Source organism: Rhineura floridana, chromosome 11 (assembly GCF_030035675.1).
Source record: "Rhineura floridana isolate rRhiFlo1 chromosome 11, rRhiFlo1.hap2, whole genome shotgun sequence".
Classification (NCBI taxonomy): domain Eukaryota; kingdom Metazoa; phylum Chordata; class Lepidosauria; order Squamata; family Rhineuridae; genus Rhineura; species Rhineura floridana.
This window is the reverse complement of record NC_084490.1, coordinates 66,245,830-66,269,235: the sequence shown is the minus strand read 5'-3', so window position 1 is coordinate 66,269,235 and position 23,406 is coordinate 66,245,830. Positions and strand designations below refer to the sequence as shown.

The window sequence follows — 23,406 nt, the reverse complement described above, 5'->3', positions numbered from 1 at the left end:
TGATTGGCTATGTAGCATCATGATATCCTTTCAGTAACTGATCCCTAACTGGGTGGGATCGTCCAATGTGAAAGCTGAAATGAGCAATGTGGGGGAGGGGGAGGTACTGCAAGATAGAGAAAAAATTATGCAGTCTACATCTTCTTTGGGGGAGAAATTTCCACTACAACAAAATTGCTAGTTTCAACCCGAATATCCAAAATAGAGACTATTTCATTCAGCCCTAGCTGATCACCTTATAAACTGTGCGGCTCTTTTTCTAGAGTTAACAGGGAAATAAAAGGGTCACTGCTAGCCTTGTGATTTGAACTTTGATACAGCCATCTGTTAAAATGTAATCAAAGGACCAAATGTAACTATACATTCTCACATCGAGGGTGGTCTCTCTTTCCTTAAGGATGTTAACCTAGCAGCAATAATTCCAGGAAAAGAAATCAAGACAGCCCACTGCAGAAGGGCTTATCAAATTCTTGCTTTGGAGTCTGAAGATTGCTGCTACTGTAATTAGTGGATGAATTTTATAGATAATTATAAGTGAAAACAGATGCAGTTTGTCCTGGTCTATTTCATCAAGGCATTAACAATATCCCAAATTTTGAAAAGAGGATTAAGAGGGGAAAAGAATGACTTGTAGCCCCTTTCCTTAAAAAAAAAAGCTAAGTGGATTCATTGCCGCTACTTTAAAACACCTATTTTTGCATACAGATCTGTATACAAATTTGTATACAAATACTATGCAAGAGATGACAGTATTTGCTCTACTAGCACCAGATCAATCTAAGTATAATTTCAATAATTTCTATGAATTGAATTTGAAACTGTTATATCCCATGTGGATAAACATTTCAAAAGCGGCTACAAAACTTGATATCCTGCAAACCTTGTTTCTGGCACAAACTACAAATGCAGTATCATGGTTGTATTGTCAAATTAGGCGTGAGCTAAAAAAGTTGAGAAATGTTCATCAGACAAGAAAAGCAACCGTCAAGAATCACTGACTTTTCAAGGGGGCATTCTAGAAGGGGGCAGAAACATTTGCTTAGAATCAAAGTAAGTGAGGAAAGAGGGAACTGCTCTTGCAGCAACACTCTTCCCCACTTCTCATTTTATAAATGCTTTCCCAGCTTAAAGAAAGGGATCTCTTCTACTCTCTTGGCAAACTGCTTCTGAATGACAGGGGGAGTGGGAAAGGATCATGCTGGAGACAGCTTCTTTTAAATTGGCAAAGCCCTTGCCAATACCCAGTTTAAAGGATGCAACTGACATAGGAACATAGGAAGCTGTCTTATATCAAATCAGATTATTGGTCCACCAAGTTCATTACTGTTGACACCAACTGGAAGCAGCTCTCCAGGGTTTCAGATAGACGACTCAACTGAGCTACAACTCTTCCTCAAAGAAGATCCCTCCCATTCTTTTATAAAAAGCAACATTTTGCTGGATCAAAGGAGAGGCAATGCACTTCTGATTGGTTGGATCACCCTTATGATCAGTCCAGAAAGCACAATCCCCATTCTCACACAGCTATGTTTGTTCTCAGTGATGTCATCACACTCACTACATGGTTCCTTGGCTTGGATTACCCCAGGAAGGAAATGATAAGGGGAAAAGGAAAGATAAGAGGTAAAAATGATGCTGAAGCAGCAGCAGATGAGGAAAACACTGGCTACAAAAAGCACAGAAAATAAGTAAAATCAAGTGGTTTTCAGGAACCATTTCATTTTTCTCAAAAGAACAATGGCACTTCCAATGTTTTGTAACACTTGGGACAATATTCAACCCCACTCTATGATGGCAGTGGTCAAACTTGGTGTCTGTAAATAAATGGCTGGTCACAACAAAATAAATGTGGGCACAACTTACCATGGCAGACATCTCAGCAAAAACGAGTGGGGCTGTGCCATTAATTGGGCCCGAATGTGCAAGACTGAGGGACATGTTTTTGTAAAATATAGATAAAAATCTTCCAAGATGCAGAAGATGCTGGGGGGAAAATGGAAATGAAGTAGCCTAGCTACCATTTGCCATGCTCAGGAAACTTCTAGATTAGAACAGTGCATTGTACATGGAGTTGCCTTTGAAGCAGTAGCTATCAGTGGGGCAGCATTGTGTACTTGGCTATCAGGCACCAATGGTCACTTACTGAGAGGGAGAGGGAGGGAGAAGGATGAGGTGAGGGGAAAATTGCAGGCACAGCAGCAGAGCCAATCTAATGCTCCTGTGATAATGCTTGTATTGCGCCTTGCTCCCCATGCTCCCCTCCCCCCTTGGTAAGTGGCAGCTACACTCGGCATCTGAAAACTAGGTATGCAACACAACCCATCTTCACTGCCCCATCGATCACTGTTGCTTTGAAGATGACCAGGAAAATGCAATTAGTCCAAAGCACAGCTGCTAATTTGCAAACTGGGATCAGCTGATGGGAATACATTTTTGCAGTTCTTAAATAGCTACACTGGCTACCGGTAAATTTCCTAGCCAATTCAAAGTCCTGGTATTTAACCAAAGCCAGCTTGGGCCCTCGGTTCCTGAGGAGCAACTTCTCCTCCATGAAGTTGCTGACACTAAGGCCCTACCTGTATCAGCAGTTCAAAGCAGTATTGTATCACCTTCCAGATGTTGCTGACCTGTAACTCCCATCAGCCCTCATAAGCATGGCCAATGGCAGGGATGATGAGAGTCGTAGATCAGCAACACTGGAGGACCAAATGTTCCCCTCACCTGCTGTACTGAAAGGGATTTGGTGAACTGAATTGAAAGGAATTGGTAAAACCTGTTGAGGCCCTGCTAGAACTACGCTGCTATGAAATTTGGAAATTATGATATTCATCAAACCTAGAATTGTTCATGCTCAATTAAAGATGGAAGTGTTTTAGTAAAAGATGTGTATTTGTCTGTTATCACACCTGCAAGACTCTTGTTAATCTCAGGATGGAACTACACATCACAGATGGCCTGGTGTTATCACTGAAAACAGTATCCCTAAATTGATTTGCTCCTCTGTCCCCAGAATGTGTAGCTTTCCTGTCGCTATTCTACACCACTGGCTACCACTGCTGAGGGGGAGAAACTCATAGTCTCAGATCATGTTACTGGGGAGAGGAGAAGAAATTGACACAGAGATACTATTTTGGTGTCATTCTGGTGTTGTCCATACTGTGTAGTTCCATCCTCAAATTTCCATCTCTAGATGATGAAGAGTTGGCCTTTAAGTTAAAGAAGGAAGTCATATGATGCTCCAGTTCCAAGACAGAGGCAGAAACAGGGAGGAGATCTGGATACTCTTGGTGCAGTGTTCCACTATTGAAACAGATGTTAATGCTACATGGGGAGTAGAAAGTAGATTAGTTGGCAGAGGGGAGAAGAAGAAAAAAGAACAGCAAAAATACTTTTATCCTGACAGTGTAGGAAGCCAGTTATGGGTAGGTAAGCTTGCTTCCTTTTCTTTTTCCTTAAAAGAGTTAAACGTATAAGGTGAAGCTGTAAATATGCCAATATCTCTTCTCAATCAGCACCACAGAGTGCATTGCAGTTAGCACTTGTCCAGAAGGTTTCCCCATGGCTAACAGACACTTTATAAACAAAAAGATTAGAAGGAGCGGGGATGGGGGTTGCAGAAAAATGAGACCCTCCTTGTAGAACAACAGCTGGAACAAGCTGTTACTGAATTCACACACATGCACACATACACACCATCCAGATAAGTATTTTCCCCTACTATAGTAATAAACACATCTTTTTCTTTCTTAAACAGGAGAATTAAATCTGGTACAGCTGCAGTGAAAGTTGTTGGAGTAAATCATTGTTTTCAAAACACTTCACTGACCCTTTACAACCAAGACCCAGCTACAGTATATACGTGTGTGGATAGATAGATAGATAGATAGATAGATAGATAGATAGATAGATAGAGATTATACAGCCACTCTACTATAGCCAGCGTGGATTTTTCACATTCTGCAATGTTACACTGAAAATACCCCCATGCCATTCTGATGCTTCCCATAAGCTCATTTCAAAACAAAACCTTACAAAACCTATACTCCTGAACTCAGAAACTCTTGCTTAACAACCCTCTCAATTTTCATGGTGATAAACAAAACAGTCAGAAAGAATTGAGAGTTCAAAGTGTAAAAAGAGAGAGAGAAAAAAACCAGACCCCTTTGGGACTTTTTTCTCTCCGAGTTCTCATAATCTGTTGAAATTCATTAAAAATCAGCCATGTTCACAGAGTACCTGTAATCCTGTTACTGACCTTGCCCCATACTCTGACCTTCATCTTCTACAGTTTAAAAGTTTTTTAATTAATTTAATTTTTTTTGCACTGAACTGAATGATGTCAGGCATGCTCAGTAAGAACCAACTGTCAGTGTTCTAAAAGCCAGACTCACAGCTGCTTGGCCACATCCACAACAGACTTTGATTTCACTTAAGACAGTCATGGCTTTCCCCAAAGAATCCTGGGAAGTGTAGTTTGTGAAGTGTGCTGAGAGGAGATTCGTATTCCCATGAGAGAGCTCAGTGGTCAGACTGGTTTAACAGTCACCTGCTCTGATTGAAGCTCTGTGAGGGAAACAGGGCATCTCCTAGAAACTCTCAGCACCCTCCACTAACTACACTTCCCAGGATACTTTGAGAGGAGCCATGACTGTCCAAAGTGAAATAAAGGTCGGTGTGGATGTGGCCAGGGACAGCTTTGGTTTAAATTTGGGTGGGAGGCTACATGTGCCTACTGTAGAATAAAAAGGTGGGGGAAACCCTGAAAAGCAATGATCCTGTTCACAAAGTTTTCATTTTGGAAAGTAATTGGGCTTTCCCTCTGCCCAGTGGCCACCCATCGAATCTCCTCCCCTCTCCCTCCTCCTCCCCTCCCTGCTCCTCCCCTGGGTCAGTGCTGAACTACGACCTGGGAGACCAGGGTTTGAATCCCCACACAGCATGAAGCTCACTGGGTGACCTTGGGACAGTCACTGCCTCTCAGCCTCAAAGGAAGGCAATGGCAAAACCACCTTTGAATACTGCTTACCATGAAAACCATAGGGGTCGTCATAAATCGGGATCGACTTGAAGGCAGTCCATTGCCATTTTCAAACATGATTGCACAGAAATAAATCCCACTGAACACAAAGAGTATGCAACTGATCAAACCCACCCTCCCTTCTCCTCCCTCCTATCCCTTCCCTCCCCTCTCCCTCCAATCCCCTCCTTCCCTCTCTCCTCCCCCTCCCCCTGGTCAGTTTTACCTATCTTAAGCATGATTGCACAGGAGTAAATACCAATGAACTCAATAAGCATGCAAATGATCAACCCTGCCCTCCCCTGCCCCTTTGCCCCTCCAATCCCCTCCTTGCCCCTCCCCTCCCTTTCTCCTTCCCTCTCCTCTACCCTCCCTCTGTCCTCCCCCATGATCAGTTTTACCTATTCTAACCATGATTACATAGGAGTATAAGAACATAAGAACATAAGAAGAGCCTGCTGGATCAGGCCAGTGGCCCATCTAGTCCAGCATCCTGTTCTCACAGTGGCCAACCAGGTGCCTGGGGGAAGCCCGCAAGCAGGACCCGAGTGCAAGAACACTCTCCCCTCCTGAGGCTTCCGGCAACTGGTTTTCAGAAGCACGCTGCCTCTGACTAGGGTGGCAGAGCACAGCCATCATGGCTAGTAGCCATTGATAGCCCTGTCCTCCATGAATTTGTCTAATCTTCTTTTAAAGCCGTCCAAGCTGGTGGCCATTACTGCATCTTGTGGGAGCAAGTTCCATAGTTTAACTATGCGCTGAGTAAAGAAGTACTTCCTTTTGTCTGTCCTGAATCTTCCAACATTCAGCTTCTTTGAATGTCCACGAGTTCTAGTATTATGAGAGAGGGAGAAGAACTTTTCTCTATCCACTTTCTCAATGCCATGCATAATTTTATACACTTCTATCATGTCTCCTCTGACCCGCCTTTTCTCTAAACTAAAGAGCCCCAAATGCTGCAACCTTTCCTCGTAAGGGAGTCGCTCCATCCCCTTGATCATTCTGGTTGCCCTCTTCTGAACCTTTTCCAACTCTATAATATCCTTTTTGAGATGAGGCGACCAGAACTGTACACAGTATTCCAAATGCGGCTGCACCATAGATTTATACAACGGCATTATGATATTGGCTGTTTTATTTTCAATACCTTTCCTAATTATCGCTAGCATGGAATTTGCCTTTTTCACAGCTGCAGCACACTGGGTCGACATTTTCATCGTGCTGTCCACTACAACCCCGAGGTCTCTCTCCTGGTCGGTCACCACCAGTTCAGACCCCATGAGCGTATATGTGAAATTCAGATTTTTTGCTCCAATATGCATAATTTTACACTTGTTTATATTGAATTGCATTTGCCATTTTTCTGCCCATTCACTCAGTTTGGAGGGGTCTTTTTGGAGCTCTTCGCAATCCCTTTTTGTTTTAACAACCCTGAACAATTTAGTGTCATCAGCAAACTTGGCCACTTCACTGCTCACTCCTAATTCTAGGTCATTAATGAACAAGTTGAAAAGTACAGGTCCCAATACCGATCCTTGAGGGACTCCACTTTCTACAGCCCTCCATTGGGAGAACTGTCCGTTTATTCCTACTCTCTGCTTTCTGCTTCTTAACCAATTTCTTATCCACAAGAGGACCTCTCCTCTTATTCCATGACTGCTAAGCTTCCTCAGAAGCCTTTGGTGAGGTACCTTGTCAAACGCTTTTTGAAAGTCTAAGTACACTATGTCCACTGGATCACCTCTATCTATATGCTTGTTGACACTCTCAAAGAATTCTAATAGGTTACTGAGACAGGACTTTCCCTTGCAGAAGCCAGGCTGGCTCTGCTTCAGCAAGGCTTGTTCTTCTATGTGCTTAGTTAATCTAGCTTTAATAATACTTTCTACCAGTTTTCCAGGGACAGAAGTTAAGCTAACTGGCCTGTAATTTCCGGGATCCCCTCTGGATCCCTTTTTGAAGATTGGCGTTACATTTGCCACTTTCCAGTCCTCAGGCACGGACTAGGACCCGAGGGACAAGTTACATATTTTAGTTAGCAGATCAGCAATTTCACCTTTGAGTTCTTTGAGAACTCTCGGGTGGATGCCATCCGGGCCCGGTGATTTGTCAGTTTTTATATTGTCCATTAAGCTTAGAACTTCCTCTTTCGTTACCACTATTTGTCTCAGTTCCTCAGAATCCCTTCCTGCAAATGTTAGTTCAGGTTCAGGGATCTGCCCTATATCTTCCACTGTGAAGACAGATGCAAAGAATTCATTTAGCTTCTCTGCAATCTTCTTATTGTTCTTTAGTACACCTTTGACTCCCTTATCATCCAAGGGTCCAATTGTCTCCCTAGATGGTCTCCTGCTTTGAATGTATTTATAGAATTTTTTGTTGTTGGTTTTTATGTTCTTAGCAATGTGCTCCTCAAATTCTTTTTTAGCATCCCTTATTGTCTTCTTGCATTTCTTTTGCCAGAGTTTGTGTTCTTTTTTATTTTCTTCATTTGGACAAGACTTCCATTTTTTGAAGGAAGACTTTTTGCCTCTAAGAGCTTCCTTGACTTTGCTCGTTAACCATGCTGGCATCTTCTTGGCCCTGGCGGTACCTTTTCTGATCTGCGGTATGCACTCCAGTTGAGCTTCTAATATAGTGTTTTTAAACAACTTCCAAGCATTTTCGAGTGATGTGACCCTCTGGACTTTGTTTTTCAGCTTTCTTTTTACCAATCCCCTCATTTTTGTGAAGTTTCCTCTTTTGAAGTCAAATGTGACCGTGTTGGATTTTCTTGGCAATTGGCCATTTACATGTATGTTTAATTTAATAGCACTGTGGTCACTGCTCCCAATCGGTTCAACAACACTTACATCTTGCACCAGGTCCCGGTCCCCACTGAGGATTAAGTCCAGGGTTGCCGTCCCTCTGGTCGGTTCCATGACCAACTGGTCTAGGGAATAGTCATTTAGAATATCTAGAAACTTTGCTTCTTTGTCATGACTGGAACACATATGCAGCCAGTCTATGTCCGGGTAGTTGAAGTCACCCATTACTACCACATTTCCTAGTTTGGATGCTTCCTCAATTTCATATCTCATCTCAAGGTCTCCCTGAGCATTTTGATCAGGGGGACGATAGATCGTTCCCAGTATTAAGTCCCTCCTGGGGCATGGTATCACCATCCACAACGATTCTGTGGAGGAGTCTGCCTCTTTTGGGGTTTCGAGCTTGCTGGATTCAATGCCTTCTTTCACGTATAGAGCGACTCCGCCACCAATACGTCCTTCCCTGTCCTTCCGATATAGTTTATATCCAGGGATAACCGTATCCCACTGGTTTTCTCCATTCCACCAGGTCTCCGTTATGCTCACTATATCAATGCTGTCCTCTAAGACCAAGCACTCCAGATCTCCCATCTTGGTTCGCAGGCTCCTAGCATTAGCGTACAGGCACTTGTAAGCAGTTTCTCTCTTCAAGTGTCTTTGGAGTTCCATTGAACTCAGTAAGCATGCAAATGATCAGACCTGCTATTCCCCTGCTTCACCTCTCCCCTTTCTTCCTCCCTTCTTCCTCCCCTCCCTTCTTCCCCCTCCCCTGCCCACTCCAGCCCTCCCTCCCAGTCAGTTTTACCTATCCTAAGCTCGATTGCACGGGAGTAAATCCCACTGAACTCAATAAACATGCAAATGATCAAACCTCTCTTTCTCCTCTTCTACCCCTCCTGCCTGCCCCTCCTCCCCTCCGCCCTTCCTCCCATCCCTCCCCCTCCCCATCCCCTGTGGCCAGTTTCACCTATTCTAAGCATGATTGCACAGGAGTAAATCCCACTGAACTCAATAAGCATGCAAATGATCAATCCATTCTCAGCAAACTTGCACAGAATCCCATTTCTTACCTCCTGGATTAAAAAGCAGAGAAATTCACTCATAGGCAAAAAACCTTGCAGTTTCGGAACGTACCTACAGCCCACAGATATTTCTATCCAACTTTAAAAAGCACGGAAATTGGGCAGCTCTAGTGAATGCAGCAGGGGAGCAGGAGACCTGACCTCTTCTCTGAGATATTGTACTGCCCTACAAACTGGTAAAAATGGTAAAAACACCATTTGGGTTGGTCTTTCACAGTCCAATCCACTTCCTGTGTAACTTGGAAGAATTTGGTAACATGTGCCTCTGAGCATATGGTGAGTGGTGGCAACACCTGCAATCAGCTCAAATAACAGAAACAAGACATGTGCTGACCTTGTTTTAGCAGGGAGGAAGCAACATTATTAAGACAGTTGCCATAGTTCAGATAGTCACTTTAGATATGTCTGATTTACTTTGCAATTTTAGTGAAGTTTCCTATAGCAAATCATTTTCTTTTGCTTCTATTTCTGTGAATATGTGAAGTACAATAACACTTTAGCAGCTGGTATAACACAGTGGGGAGGAGAGCCTGGCTGGGAGTCCAGAGACTGTGAGTTCAAATCCCAGCACATGTCTCCTGGGTGTAAAGGGCCAGCTAAAGATCACCCCCACAGTGAGTGGCTCAGGGGTTACATGCGCTGCCACCTGTGCAGTCGTGGGCAAGCTGCATAGTCCCAAGGAGCCCAGTTGCCCCCCAGCTGGCAGTTGTGGACAAGCAAGGGGCTGGCTTGTGCAGCTGTGGCAAACTGAGCAGGTCCCAGCTAGCTGGGGAGGACTAGCCTCAGAGGGAGGCAATGGTAAACTCCCTCTGAATACCACTTACCATGAAAACTCTATTTCCATTTTTCCAGCAACACTTTGCAAAATTTACACTAAAAAAACTCCAAAAATGATTGTGGATTAATGGCACTGACTGTTCTGCAGAATAGTCTCCAGTGGACACCAGGAGTGTCTCAGTTTGCACAAGATAAAACAGTGGGAGGTGAAATATATTCTAGCAAAATTCTAGGCGCGCTCTACGTTTTTAATTGACTGTGCCCACCTTGCCTTAAATGAAGTGGTTTAAATATAGCAAACTGAAAACAAGCATCTTGGGCAGGCCAAGTTTGTTTTTTCCAACAGCTAGAGTCATTCCTAAAGTAGCAACATATTGTAATCAGTCTGATATTTTCAGATAAATGTAAATGTACTGCCTTCAAGTTGATTCCGACTTATGGCGACCCTATAAATAGGGTTTTCATGAGGGTGATAGGGTTTTCATGAGGGTGAGAGGCAGTGACTGGCCCAAGGTCATCCAGTGAGCTTCATGGCTATGTAGGGATTTGAACTCTGGTCTCCCAGGTTATAGAACATAACCTCCAATTTGAAACACGGCTGTCTTCACCATCACGATACTGATCAATAAAAAGGCTTTGAAATTAATAAAAATAAATTTGACACAGGTTTCTAGGATGAATAATGAGAAAAATAAAATATTAGATTCTCTGTAGAAACAATAGTAACACAGGAATGAAGCAAAGTAAGAAGAACACCAACAAATATACAAATATGTAATTCTCCTTCTTTGGAGGTGGCAGGTATTGCCACCACTCACCATATGCTCAGAGGCACATGTTACCAAATTGTTCCAAGCTACACAGGAAGTGGATTGGACTGTGAAAGACCAACCTAAATTGTGTTTGTATTTTGACAAATTGATAGGGCAGTACAATAGAGCGGAGGTCAGGTCTCCTGCTCCTTTGGTGCATTCACTATAGCTGCCCAATTTCCCTGCTTTTAAAAGTTTGATAGAAATATCTGTTGGCTATAGGTATGTTCTTAAACCGCAATGTTTTTTGCCTATTAGTGAATATAAGTATAGACATAGATACATAGATTTATACTTTGCTCCTTCAACGTATTCCCAGAGTAGTTTACAAAGAATTGAAATTACAGTAACAACAAAAATATTAAAACACAATTTAAAAACAGAAGTACAAACGTAGTTGGTAAACATAAAACAAATACATGCAGCATAAAAGTAGTTGGCAGTGATAAAATAGGTCAGATTAAAAAGCTGAGGAGAAAAAAGTTCTTTGCCTGGCACCTAAATAGCTTCAATGCAGGCACCAGGCAAGCCTCCTTAGGGAGAACATTCCATAGGTGAGGGGCACCACCTAAAAGGCCCTTTCCTTGGTAACAAACACCCCACCTCAGTTGGTAGGGGCACCAGAAGGATCACTGATGAAAATCATAGGCACATGTGGAGACAAGCAGTCCTTCAGGTGCTCAGGTCCCAAGCTGTGAAGGGCTTTAAAGGTCAACAACAGCACTTTAAACCAAGCCCAGAAATGAACTGGGAGCCATGCAGTTGGCAAAGTGCACGCATAATATGATCATAACACCCAGTTTCAGAAGTTTCTTCTCTCAAATATAATACCTTTGAGTATTGCACAACTAATTCCTGTTCCTCTCCAATGATGGGTTTAATTAATTTTGCTACAAAGTGTAATTCTTCATTCAAAGAAATGCTACAACTCAGAGCTATTAAAGGGTTGGCATCAGCTTCTAACCAACCTTATGACAGTTTAGTTGATATGGGATTCATCTGTGAATGTGTCAACGGTTGGAGATCTGGAGGCAAACAAGCACTGTAGAGGAGACTGGGCACACACAGGCATGAGCTGTCTAAGGGACAAATCTGATATGAAGTGGAAGTCCTGAGATCATTTCTCCCAATTGCTTCATCTTTTGGGATCTCCGGGGTGGGCTAATTTTTCTGTGATTGTTTTTTGTTTTTGTGATAATTGTTTATTGATTGCCCTACATAGTTTTACAGCTGCATTAGTGTTGACTGCATTGTATTTTATTCTGTATTTTTATTGTATTTTATTGAATTTTAATATGTACGTCGCCTAGAGTGGCTTTGGCCAGATAGGCGACACAAAAATTAAATTTATTATTATTATTATTATTATTATTATTATTATTATTATTATTATTATTATTATTATTATTATTATTATTATCATTATCATCATCATCATCATCATCTTAGACTAAGAGCAGCTACTCAGGGCCTGAAATGGATTACACTGGATTTGGGGGGGAGGAGTGGGGGGGGAGGATTAACCCTTTCCTTCATACTATTTCCCAGATGGGGCACAGACTGTACTTCTTGCATTGTATGACCATTTGGCCAATTTTCTTATGTTTATTATTTTATTTTGCCATTGTGCAAGCATGCACTAATGTTCCAGTTGGGAGTTTATTTATAAATTTGTTTATACATTTTTAATAATCTTCTTGCAGAAAAGCTCACAACCATGCCCCTTGCCTCTAGCCCATGCACCCATTGCTTTACCTGTAATAGCAACAAAAGTGTAAAAGATGAAATCTCAAGTGTGCAACACATTTTGAAATATCCTATTTCCGGGGCAATTAAAAGAAAAACCGCCACTATGTTGTCTGGTGTGCATGTAACCAAATGAATTTGTGTGTGTGTGTGTGTGTTTTAGATGCATGTGAAGAAGTGCATTTCAAAATGGGTTGAGCCCCCAAACACGTTTTTGTGTGCACATCTGAGATTTCATCTCTCCCCCTTTCCCCCACTATAGTTTTCACAGAGCTGGACTCATGGCAGCCTCTAGCAAGGTAGGCCCCAGGTCTGACATTCTGTAAACAGAGCCTCTTGTTCTATGGTGCCCAACACATTAACCCTGTAGTGTACATGATGAATGCCAGTAAACCTGCTCACCAGCTGCTGCAAGGTGGACCACAGTTAAGGACAGGTTCAGTTCCTAGCTATTGACATGAGATGGAGGCTTAAGGTCACCTTCCATTATGGCAGCAATAGCCAGAGCTGATAACTCCTTTCCTTATCACCCAGTGCCAATATCCACCAAATGAAGAGGTGGGGGGAGAAACAGGTTAATAAGGATTAATAAGGATTGCTACCCAGGAACAGTCTACTACAGGACAGACCTTGAACAGAAAATGACAGACCACCACTTGTTTTCAGTTACAGCTCACAGTTAAAACCACTCAAACATATTATCTGTGATCTACAGCCCACCCTAAATAACAACACTTCAGTTTCACAGGCCTTGGTTGGTAGGCCTATACTTGCCTACAAACAGTCTCACAGCTTAAAACAGTTACTCACCAGCAACAACAGGTCACACAATAGAGACAAAGACACAGGGACCAGACCCTGTAGATCAAGGTTCACCAACCTTTTTGGAGAAGGGACACATTTCATATTTTTGAGAAAGTGCTGAGGGCACCAGTCACAAAATGGTTGTCATGGCACAACACAAAATTAGAGAGAGTATAGTCATTGCTGCTACTTCCACCACCTTCCCCTGGACAAGGTCATGTTTGCCATGGGAAATCAGCTATGTCCTACTGATCCTGATTGTGGAGATACAGCTGTTAACAGTACAAGAATCCTGTTTTCCCTAATGCCAATCCTAAATCTAAGCCTAAACTACCATCCTATATGCACTTACCTGGAAGTAAACCCCATTAAACACAAAGAGACTTACTTCTGAAGTAGACATGGATATCACTGTACTGTAAGTAAACTATACAGTGAATTCTTAATGAGTGCCTGAGCATCAGCTCCTGCATGGCAGAAGTCAAACCTAGGCATCTTTGCAAAGTTTTCACATTTCGCATTTGCCTTTTGGGAAGGGGGATTCTTTAACATCCTCCTACAGCACTGTCTCAGAATTCAGAATATACCGACTAGTCCAACAAGGTTGGCAACTTCTGTTCTAGGGAGTACCTGATGGCAGATGAACCCACCACAGGAAAGATGCATCCTGGTTGTAGGAAACAAGGAACAGCAAACTACGGGGATTTCAAGGACTTCTAGAAAACTCTAAAGGAGAAGGGAAAACAGGAGCTCTTCAGGACCCTGGTGTCCAAACAACTTACTTATGAATCACAGCTCTGATTTCATTCATTGGCTAAAAACAGTGACAGGTGGGAGCAGCAAGGCTGACTCATTTCACACAAATGTTTAGGTTACCTGCACATTTTGCTTCATAACTTTCTTTCTAAGAGGGCTAAAGAGTTACTTTTAAAAAAAAGAAACCTCAGATTCTGGGTCCCCTTCCTGAGGACACCAGTGAAAGCCTTCATGGGCACCATGGCACCTATGGGCTCTGGGCTGGTGACACCCACTGTGGACCTAGATGCTAACTCTGTCCCCATGTCTACTTTAACAGCACTATTACAGGATCTAATAATGCCATCACTAATATCAGGGGTTCATTCACCTGCTCATTTTCTAATGTGCTCATCTGACAACAATGCACCTCCTTACTCTACATAAAACCACCATACCAGTCTCCACACAAAAGAACAAATAGACACAAATCTGACATCAGAAATGGCAATTCAAAAAATCAGTGGAGGAACATTTCATCCTCCTAGGACATGTTTTATGTGTCCTTAAATGACCATACCGGCACAAGGAAACTTCCAAGGGAGACTGCAATGTGAAACCACCAAATTACAATATATCAAGAGGTAAAATGCTATCACTTGTAGACTGAATTGGCACAATGGATTTTTCTCCTACTACATGTGTTAAATGGATTACCAATGCCAGGATGTCTATTTATACAATACAATACCTGCAACTCAGGATAATCCTTTACGCACCTGATGAAGTATTCCATGAAAGCTTATGCCATAATAAATGCTTAATCTTTAGGGTACCACAAGACTCTTTTGTTGTTTCTGCTACAAGATAGCAGAATATACAGCTATCCCTCTGTAGGATGAAGTTATTGAGAAAGAGAAGACTGGAATGGAGGAAACATGAAGAGAAAGTGGGGAGAAATGACCAATGAGACCATTGACTGGAAAGAAAAGTAAGGACAATAATGAAGTAAGGAAAGCATTAAGACAGGGAGAATATAAGGCAGCAAGGTTCAGTGACAGTAGTGCAACTGATCTAAGCTCCCTCACTAGTGTTGGAATGATAATAAAAGCAGAAGTTTAATGGTGGTAGCCCATGGCTCTGAACAATAAAGCCTTCATTCAATAAAAGCAGAAGGAGCAACATATGAAATTTATGCAGTGGTGGTCTGGGGTGAGCAAAGATGGGAATTGCTGAGCAACTCTCTGCCTAACAGGAAAGCCAACAATGAATTTATTGTAACTTAGTAAACCACACTGAAATCAAATTTGGTGGAGGGTAGTATATCAATATTTGCAATTAAATTAACGAATTAATCCATTTTTAGTCTATGCTGTTTTCTTACAAACCTCTCCATTGTGGCCTCCTGAGGTGGCGATAGGGATGAAGCGTAACGAGAGTTTGGTGTTGTAGGTGTACTTAGTCCAGAATGAGGTAACATGGAAGAACAGGAGTTGTCGCTGGAGCCACTGTGTCTGAAGTTGCAAGAGGTTGTAGGGATTGGAGATAATCAGAAGAGAAAAGAAGCATTTCATAAACATGTTAGCAACATGTTGTTTTCATTAATACAAATGGCCATAATCTAAAAATGTACCAATGTCTGGGTTAATAGTGTACTAGAAGTCTGTGGACAAAAAAGTGGCTCATCAATTCAGATGAATTTGTAAAATTCAGCCCTATCCCTGTTTGCTCTTTGCTGCCCAGTCACAAACTCACAACTATCAAAATTCCCATTAACTCTTTACTCTACTTAGTAAATCTATTCATCTTTGGCTCCCTGGCTGACCACTGCCAATCCTCCAAATCTTTTTCCTGCTCAGGTCTTTTTTGCTAATATTGCACAGCCCCTCATATCCTTAGGCCCTATTTATGTTTTTTGCCCTAGGCCTATTTTCTCTCCCCTGCTCCCCATTATCTCCACTATCCAGTGTTTCCTCAGGTTCCAGTTTTTCAGGCTACGCTTTACTTTGTCCCATTGCTTTTGCCATCCTGTCTTTTGACCAGCCTTCATAGCACTCTTCTCTACCTCTTCCTTTGGCACAACCCCCCTCCTGAAATTTATTTATTTATTTATTTATTTTATTTCATTTATAAACCGCCCATAGCGAGTAGCTCTCTGGGCGGTGAACAAAACAAGATTAAAATACAGTGTTACAATAAAATTAATAACAAACAGCAGCAAATTAAACGAAAAACATTAAATATAAAACATTGAACATTAAAATGCCTGGGAGTATAGCCAGGTCTTAACCTGGCGCCTAAAAGAAAGCACCGTAGGCGCCAGGCGTGTCTCCTCAGGTAGGCTGTTCCATTATGACCTTTCTTCAGAGCCCACTCTCAGATTGGCCTCTTCCTGTACCAGTATCTTTTCTCCTCTGCCCTTTTCCTCGTTACTCCTCCTCCTCCTCACCTCCTAACACATTCTTTTTTCTCAGTGCATTGCTACTCTGCAACTTCCTTCAGTCTCCATGTCCCTGGGCTTCTTTGCCATTTTGCCTCAAAGAAGCTAAGCACTGAGGACCCCTTGCCACTTCTCTCCTTGTCCTTGTGGGAAATTTCAGACCCAGACAAACTGACAGCTTTCTCTTTCTTCAGAGAAGTTAAACTCTATCATTCCCGGAGCAGCAGATCACCACCAGATCAGCCAATCAGTATCCAGGGCTTCATTGTCACAAGTAAAATAAAAAGTAGGTAATTGTTATGGGTAACCTAGTAGAAAATTAAAGAGAGCAACAACAAGCAGCTGGTATATCTAACTTGCTGCTTAGTTGTGCAGATTTGCAGATGGGTTGTAAGTTTATCATAATCAAAAACAAAACAAAACTAGTAATGGTGCAAGTTTAAATAGAATTTCTGCAGTCTCCCACATAATCTTACATAAACTATGTTTGAACTGGTTAGGCCTCATCTTGAATACTGCATCCAGTTCTGGTCTCCGCACTTCAAGAAGGATGCAGACAAACTGGAACAGGTTCAGAGGAGGGCAACAAGGATGATCAGGGGACTAGAAACAAAGCCCTATGAGCAGAGACTGAAAGAACTGGGCATGTATAGCCTGGAGAAGAGAAGACTGAGGGGAGATATTATAGCACTCTTCAAGTACTTGAAAGGTTGCTACACAGAGGAGGGCCAGGATCTCTTCTCGATTGTCCCAGAGTGCAGGACACAGAATAATGGGCTCAAGTTGCAGGCAGCCAGATTTCGACTGGACATCAGGAAAAGCTTCCTAACGGTTAGAGCCATACCACAATGGAACCAATTACTAGAGAGGTAGTGGGGTCTCCGACACTGGAGGCATTCAAGAGGCAGCTGGACAGCCATCTGTCGGGAATGCTTTGATTTGGATTCCTGCATTGCGCAGGGGGTTGGACTTGATGGCCTTATAGGCCCCTTCCAACTCTACTATTCTATGAAATTAGGAGTGAAGAATTGCTTTCCAAGGGCTTTGGATGGTCATTTCTCCACAGCCATTTCTATCAAAAAAATGCTGTCTCACTGAGTTGAAAATGTTATGTTCAACATGTTGCCATTTTATATTTATATATTTAATAGATAGCCCATTCTATCCCTGCATATGTGTGTGGACTGGGAGGTGTCAAAGCAGATTGCCATAGTTTTTAGATACACTTGCATATATCTATGTCCAGTAGGCTCGCCAACTAAGTAATGAAAGAATTTGAGAGGATAAAAGAGGCCAAATATTTTATTTCTTTTTAATGCAGGGGGAAATTAAAAGTGACTTGCAGCTTAATCTTATGCATGTTTACTCAGAAGCAAGTCCTACTTTGTTCAATGGGGCTTACATCCAGGTCAGTTTGCACTGGGCTGTAATCTAACCACACAATCCTCTGCATCTTTCCTTGGAAGTTCCATTGTGTTCATTGGATTTATTTCATAGGTAAGTGTGTTTAGGATTTTACTTTAGGAAATCTTTGATACTGGTCCAGAGAACAGAAATTTCTTGTTCAGTAGCTACTTTTGCCTGACAGCATTTGGCACTGGGCCAACTGCTACTACGTGGAGTAACTGAACATTATATTTTTATTCCATTTCCTAATATTTCACATCCCCTTCATAGTTTTAAAACCTCTCTTTGTTTTTCAGAAGTAGTAATCAAATTATTACCCCTGGAAAATTGGTAATCAAATTAGTCCAGCACATCAATCTGCTTGTTGACCAAACCTCGCGGTTAAAGCTCGCTCCTTACTTACCATAAGCTGTGTAGATTTGTTCCTGAATTAGATCCAAGAATGCTCTTCTGGATGTGTCTTCTGCACAATGAAGGACTATTTTACACTGGTTTGCACAACATGGTAAGCCAAACTATGGCTTACCTGGACCACAATAATGTGCAAACATTCTGAAAGGAGTGCAGAGCCTTTTTGCTCCTGTAACAGACTGAACTAAGTCAAGGTTTGGCTTAGCATGTTGTCCAAACCCAGGCTCGTGGTTAAACATTCTGCTTACTAAGCACAACCTGTAGTCAAGGTTTGTAAAAAAGACTGGAGAGCTGCAAAACAGCTGTAAACTCCTCTGTGGGAGCCCATACATTTGTGCGGTCCCAGTAAGCCATAGTTTAGTTTACCATGGTGTGCAAATCAGCCCACTATGTTCTAGAGTGTTGCATGGGAAAGTGAATCCAAAATATGTGCCTGAGCATGACAGTTACTATAAAACCTACTTATTTATAGTGTGTTTATGATCTTGCACAAATGTTTGCAGAACAGCACTAGTAGCTAGTTTCCTGTCCCTTGTATAATGTTAATTTACAAAGCAATATTATGAGAAAATAATCTGATTATTTTTTTTTAAAGACACAAGAACAAACAAAAGCTTTGGCCAAACTACTAAACACGGGCAATGTAGTAAGAGAGCTCCATTAGGAGGGAATGCCACAAATTTGCCTCCTTTTAAAAAAAAAAAAAACACTTTAGGGCTTTCATATGATGCTCAAATAATGCATGCATGCCCATGGAGTCTACCTCCATCTCCCAAAGCTCAGGCATATTTCTCCATCTCTGCCTCCCCCTTTCAAACATAACTCTTCTTTCAACCGAGGTTGGGGACTGGGATGACGTCCCCATCACACTATGCGTCTAACCATCCTTTGGTTCCTAAATCCATGGCTCTGACCTGTTGGCATCAGCCTCATTGCACCCAGATGTTGTCACCTCTGGCCACAGGTAAGCCACTCTTTGGTGGAAGGGTCTGCTGTGCTTGTTGTTGGCACCTCCCATAGCCTCAATAATATCCAATTCCTGGTGTTGCTATTGTCTCTAGGATGGAAAACTGCAATCACTAATTTCTCATGCAGTGACTGAATGACTTGATGGCTACATTCTTTGAAGTCCTGTTTAAGTGAACTTTGATTTTTTCTTTTTCTTTTTTTCTATTTGATGAGGTCCAACTGAACCCTTCTGCCTCTTCCTCACAATAAAGGCAAGGTTGCAATCCTAACATACCTCACAGGGTTTTGTAAGATTAAAATGGGGTGGAGACCATGCATGCTACCAAGGTGGGATATAAATACAATCAGATTATATATTTTAAACATTTAATCCTTAAATTTTGTTCAAATACTCTCTAAAGCAGCTTACAACATTTTAACAATCCTATGCATGCCTACTTTGAAACAAGTTTTCTTTGCAAAGTTTTCTTGCTTTGTATTTGACATTTGGGGATGGGGGATCCTTTACCATCTAACCACACTTACTGTGTGATGCTTTTTCAGAAAATAACTTGTAGGGTGTACCTGATCGCAGATGAATCCACCACAGGAAAAATACATCCTGGCTGCTAGGAAGGGCAAAGGGAGATGAGGGGAAATAGTAGATCTTTAAACTACACAGATTCCTAGGATTAGAAAATGAGACTGAAACTGCACTTAAAGAGAGAAAATACAGCTCTTTAGGAACCCAGGAGTTCCTGTCAGCTTGTGTCCAAACATCTCACTTGTCAGTCACAGCTCTGACTTCACTTGCTGGCTAAAAACACAGAAAAGTGGGAGCAACCAAGCTGGGTCATCTCACAGAAATTACTTTGTCTGCATATTTTGCTTCATATCTTCTCTCCCAGGAGGCCCAGTGACTTTTTTTTTAATGAAAGCTCTGAGGCCCTTGCTAACTTTGGGCCCAGTATATCAGTACCCCCCTCTCGGTAGCCATAAATCCAGTGCTTCAGGTAATGGGGGAACAATGTATGTTGTTAACTATTTGATCTTGTCTGATATTAATGGTTTTTTGGACCAGCAAAACTTTAGGAACACAGAATTATGTGACAGGAAAGTAACTGAAGATCTAAGAAACCAAAATGCTAGAGATTAGGGAAGGAAAAAAGCAAAGTAAGATGTTAAATTCAGCAGTATTCCATAACAAGGAAAGAATCACCCACCTAGAAGAAGAGAAAGAGTGGAAATTAGAAGGATCGAAGGATTCAGAAAATTTGTTCACATGCAGGTATTCAGAAGGACTGCAGGAGAAAGGAAAAACAATTACTACAGATGTGTATGATATGAATAAAAGTACACACTAAAAAGCTATGGAATATGTATGGAAGATGTGCAGTTTGCATACTCATACTTGGTTTAACCATAGTTAACATTGTTACGGCTTATGAAAAAATGTGGTACAAAAAATGTAATGCATAGTTCAGAAATCAGGATTGTTGTCAGGAGGAGGTATGGCAGGAATGATTGCAGAAATGAGAAATAAACTATGAGCAATTGCACTGAGAGGCTCTTGGGACTGAAATGGAAATGGCCTGCCCAAGTCAATTCCGACTTATGGCAACTCTATGAATGAGACATTTGGTCTTACCGTGAAATCGGTCTTCTCTGTGCATGTCAAAGATGATATCAGGTGGGTAATTAGCTCCACCTAGTGGTTGAAGGCAAAAGAGTACTGCTGACGTTTTATTGTAGATCCCTTCCTGGTCTGCGCCTGCTCCGTGCTCAGTTTTCAATGACAAGCCCATACGAACAAGACCAATAAACACCACAAAGAAAACAAGACAACAGTACTCATACACTCTCTGCTCAAGGTCCAATAGTGCTTGTAAAGGCAGCCCAGCCCTCATAGGGAGTGGCCCTGATATCATCTTTGACATGCACAGAGAAGACCGATTTCACAGTAAGACCAAATGTCTCTTCTCCTGTGCATGGAAAGATGATATCAGGTGGGACATACCAAAGCTGACCCATGTAGGGTGGGAATACTGCTGGGCTGTGGCTACTATTGATCTGTGAGGACGTGCTGTAGCACCCTCCTCCCGAAGGCTGCCTCAGCTGAAGCATAGGAGTCTATTTTATAATGTTTAATGAAAGTATTGGGAGTGGACCAAGTGGCTGCCCTACAAATCTCCACTAGAGGGGCATTATGGGAAAAGGCCGCTGATGTGGCCACTGCCCTGGTCGAGTGAGCTACTATTCCAGTAGGACGGGCTAATCTTAGAGAGGCATATGCCAATGATATGCACGCCTTGATCCACCTGGCTAGCGTAGACGTGGTCACCTTATTCCCCAGGGATGTTGGGTGAAAGGAGACAAACAAATTATCTGTTTTCCGAATTGGCTTTGTCTTGGAAATATAAACTTTAAGGGCTCGTCTCACGTTAAGAGAGTGCCAGGCTTTCTCTAAAGGGTGGACAGGATTCGGACAGAAGGATGGCAATACCAGCTCTTGCTGGCAATGGAAGGTAGACAACACTTTGGGACGAAAGGAAGGGACAGTACGTAGGACTACTCTATCCTTATGAAATACACAAAAATTCTTATGGACAGACAAGGCATTCAATTCAGACACTCTACGGGCCGAAGTAATGGCCACCAGAAACAAGACCTTAAAGGACAGAAGACGGAGGGAAACTTGACTCAGAGGTTCAAACGGAGGTCTTTGAAGGGCTGTCAAAACTTTATGTAGGTCCCAAGTTGGGTAGCGATACACCGTAGGTGGTGCTGTTATCGTTGCTACCCTGAGGAAACATTTGATGAAAGGGTGAGACCCGATTGGATTATCCAGGGATCTGGAGAGAATTGCCGATAAGGATGAAACTTGGTGCCTCAGGGTGTTAGGTCTGAGACCCAAAGATAAGCCGTCTTGCAGAAAAGACAGGATCTCATTGACCCCTGCTTTCCGAGGAAGAATTCCTTTCTTCCGTGACCAGGATGAGAAGGTCTTCCATGTGCTTTCATAAATTCTGAGTGTGGATGGGCGTCTAGAAGCCATCATGGTTTCCAATACTTGGGGAGAGATGCCTTTTTTCAAGAGTCTCTTCAATTCAAGTTCCATACATGAAGCGCCAACCACTCTGGGTCCGGGCGGCGGAGCTGTCCCTGAGATAGCAGGTCCCTTCTTGCTGGAATTTTCCATGGTGGTTCCACCGACAGGTCGAGGAGGTCTGGAAACCAAGGTCTCCTTGGCCACCATGGAGCCACCAACAGAACTGCTGACCTCTCAGCACGAAGTTTTTTGATCACCCTGGGGATAACTGGAATTGGAGGAAAGGCATATAGCCTGCCCGGAGGCCACCGGGAAGTTAACGCATCTATCCCCTCCGCGCCTGGTGTCGCATACCGGGAGAAGAACCTCTTCACTTGCTGATTGTGACTGGTGGCAAACAGGTCTACCTGAATGTGGCCAAAACGTTCCACTATCTGATGAAAGGCCTCTGGGTGAAGTCTCCATTCTCCTTGAATCAGCTTCTCCCGACTGAGCCAGTCGGCTTGGCTGTTGTCCTCCCCCTTGAGATACTCTGCCGCTATTGAGTCGACATTGTTCTCTGTCCACTGGAAGAGGAGAAAGGCTTCCTTCTGAAGAAGGAGGGAGCGTGTGCCCCCCGACGGTTTAAATAAGATTTGGCCGTTGTCTGTTCTGATAAGCACCGCCCCTAACTGTCTGGTGCTCGCAAAGTGTCTGAGGGCCAGACGAACTGTACGTAGTTCGAGCAGGTTGATCGGCAGTGTGGATTCCTGAGACGACCACGTGCCTTGAATCATCTGCCCATCACATAAGGCTCCCCATCCTGATAGGCTGGCATCCGATGTTATCAGGGTGTGCAGTGGATCCTGGAAAGGAACTCCTTGCTCCAGGTTGGGCTCGAGGGTCCACCAGAACAGTGACTGCCGAACCTCTGGCAACAGAGTTACCCTGCGGTGGTGTCTGGACGCTATGTCATTTTGGAAGGGCAGGAGAGCCCACTGAAGTGTGCGGGAATGATGACGTGCCCATGGCGTCATTTGGAACGTAGATACCATCAAACCCAGAAGTGCTGCCAAGTCCATCAGGTCCGTTGAGGGGGAGGATAGGACATCCAACGCTACTTTGCGAATATTGCTGATCCTTTCTTGGGACAACGTGATGAGGCCGTGTTGTGAGTCTATAGTCGCTCCCAAATGTGTAATGCGTCTGGACGGAAAGAGATGGCTCTTGGCCTCGTTGATCAGGAAGCCATGGTCTTTTAGACAGGTCAGGGTGACATGGAGGTCCTCCCATGCCTTGTGCAATGATGGTGAGTGGATCAGAAAATCGTCCAGATAAGGAAAGATATGAATCCCCAGAGTCCTGAGGTGTGCCACCAGGGCAACCACGATC

At 42.9% G+C, this 23,406-nt stretch overlaps 1 protein-coding gene across 18 annotated transcripts in view; it reads right to left on the bottom strand.

Moving 5' to 3' along the window:
* The window catches only part of FHOD3 (formin homology 2 domain containing 3), a 573,780-nt gene that overhangs the window by 135,671 nt on the left and 414,703 nt on the right, over positions 1 to 23,406 (bottom strand). For 9 of the 18 annotated variants that reach the window (XM_061588106.1, XM_061588108.1, XM_061588113.1 and 6 more), the window contains 2 exons: positions 20,210 to 20,287; positions 15,169 to 15,294 (listed from right to left, as the gene is read on the bottom strand). The exons of 3 other annotated variants lie outside the window; for them this stretch is intronic. In XM_061588106.1, the coding sequence (XP_061444090.1) occupies positions 15,169 to 15,294; positions 20,210 to 20,287 (204 nt within the window). The remainder of the gene's footprint in view (positions 1 to 15,168; positions 15,295 to 20,209; positions 20,288 to 23,406) is intronic. 6 more of the 18 variants (XM_061588111.1, XM_061588116.1, XM_061588118.1 and 3 more) reach the window with 1 other exon arrangement.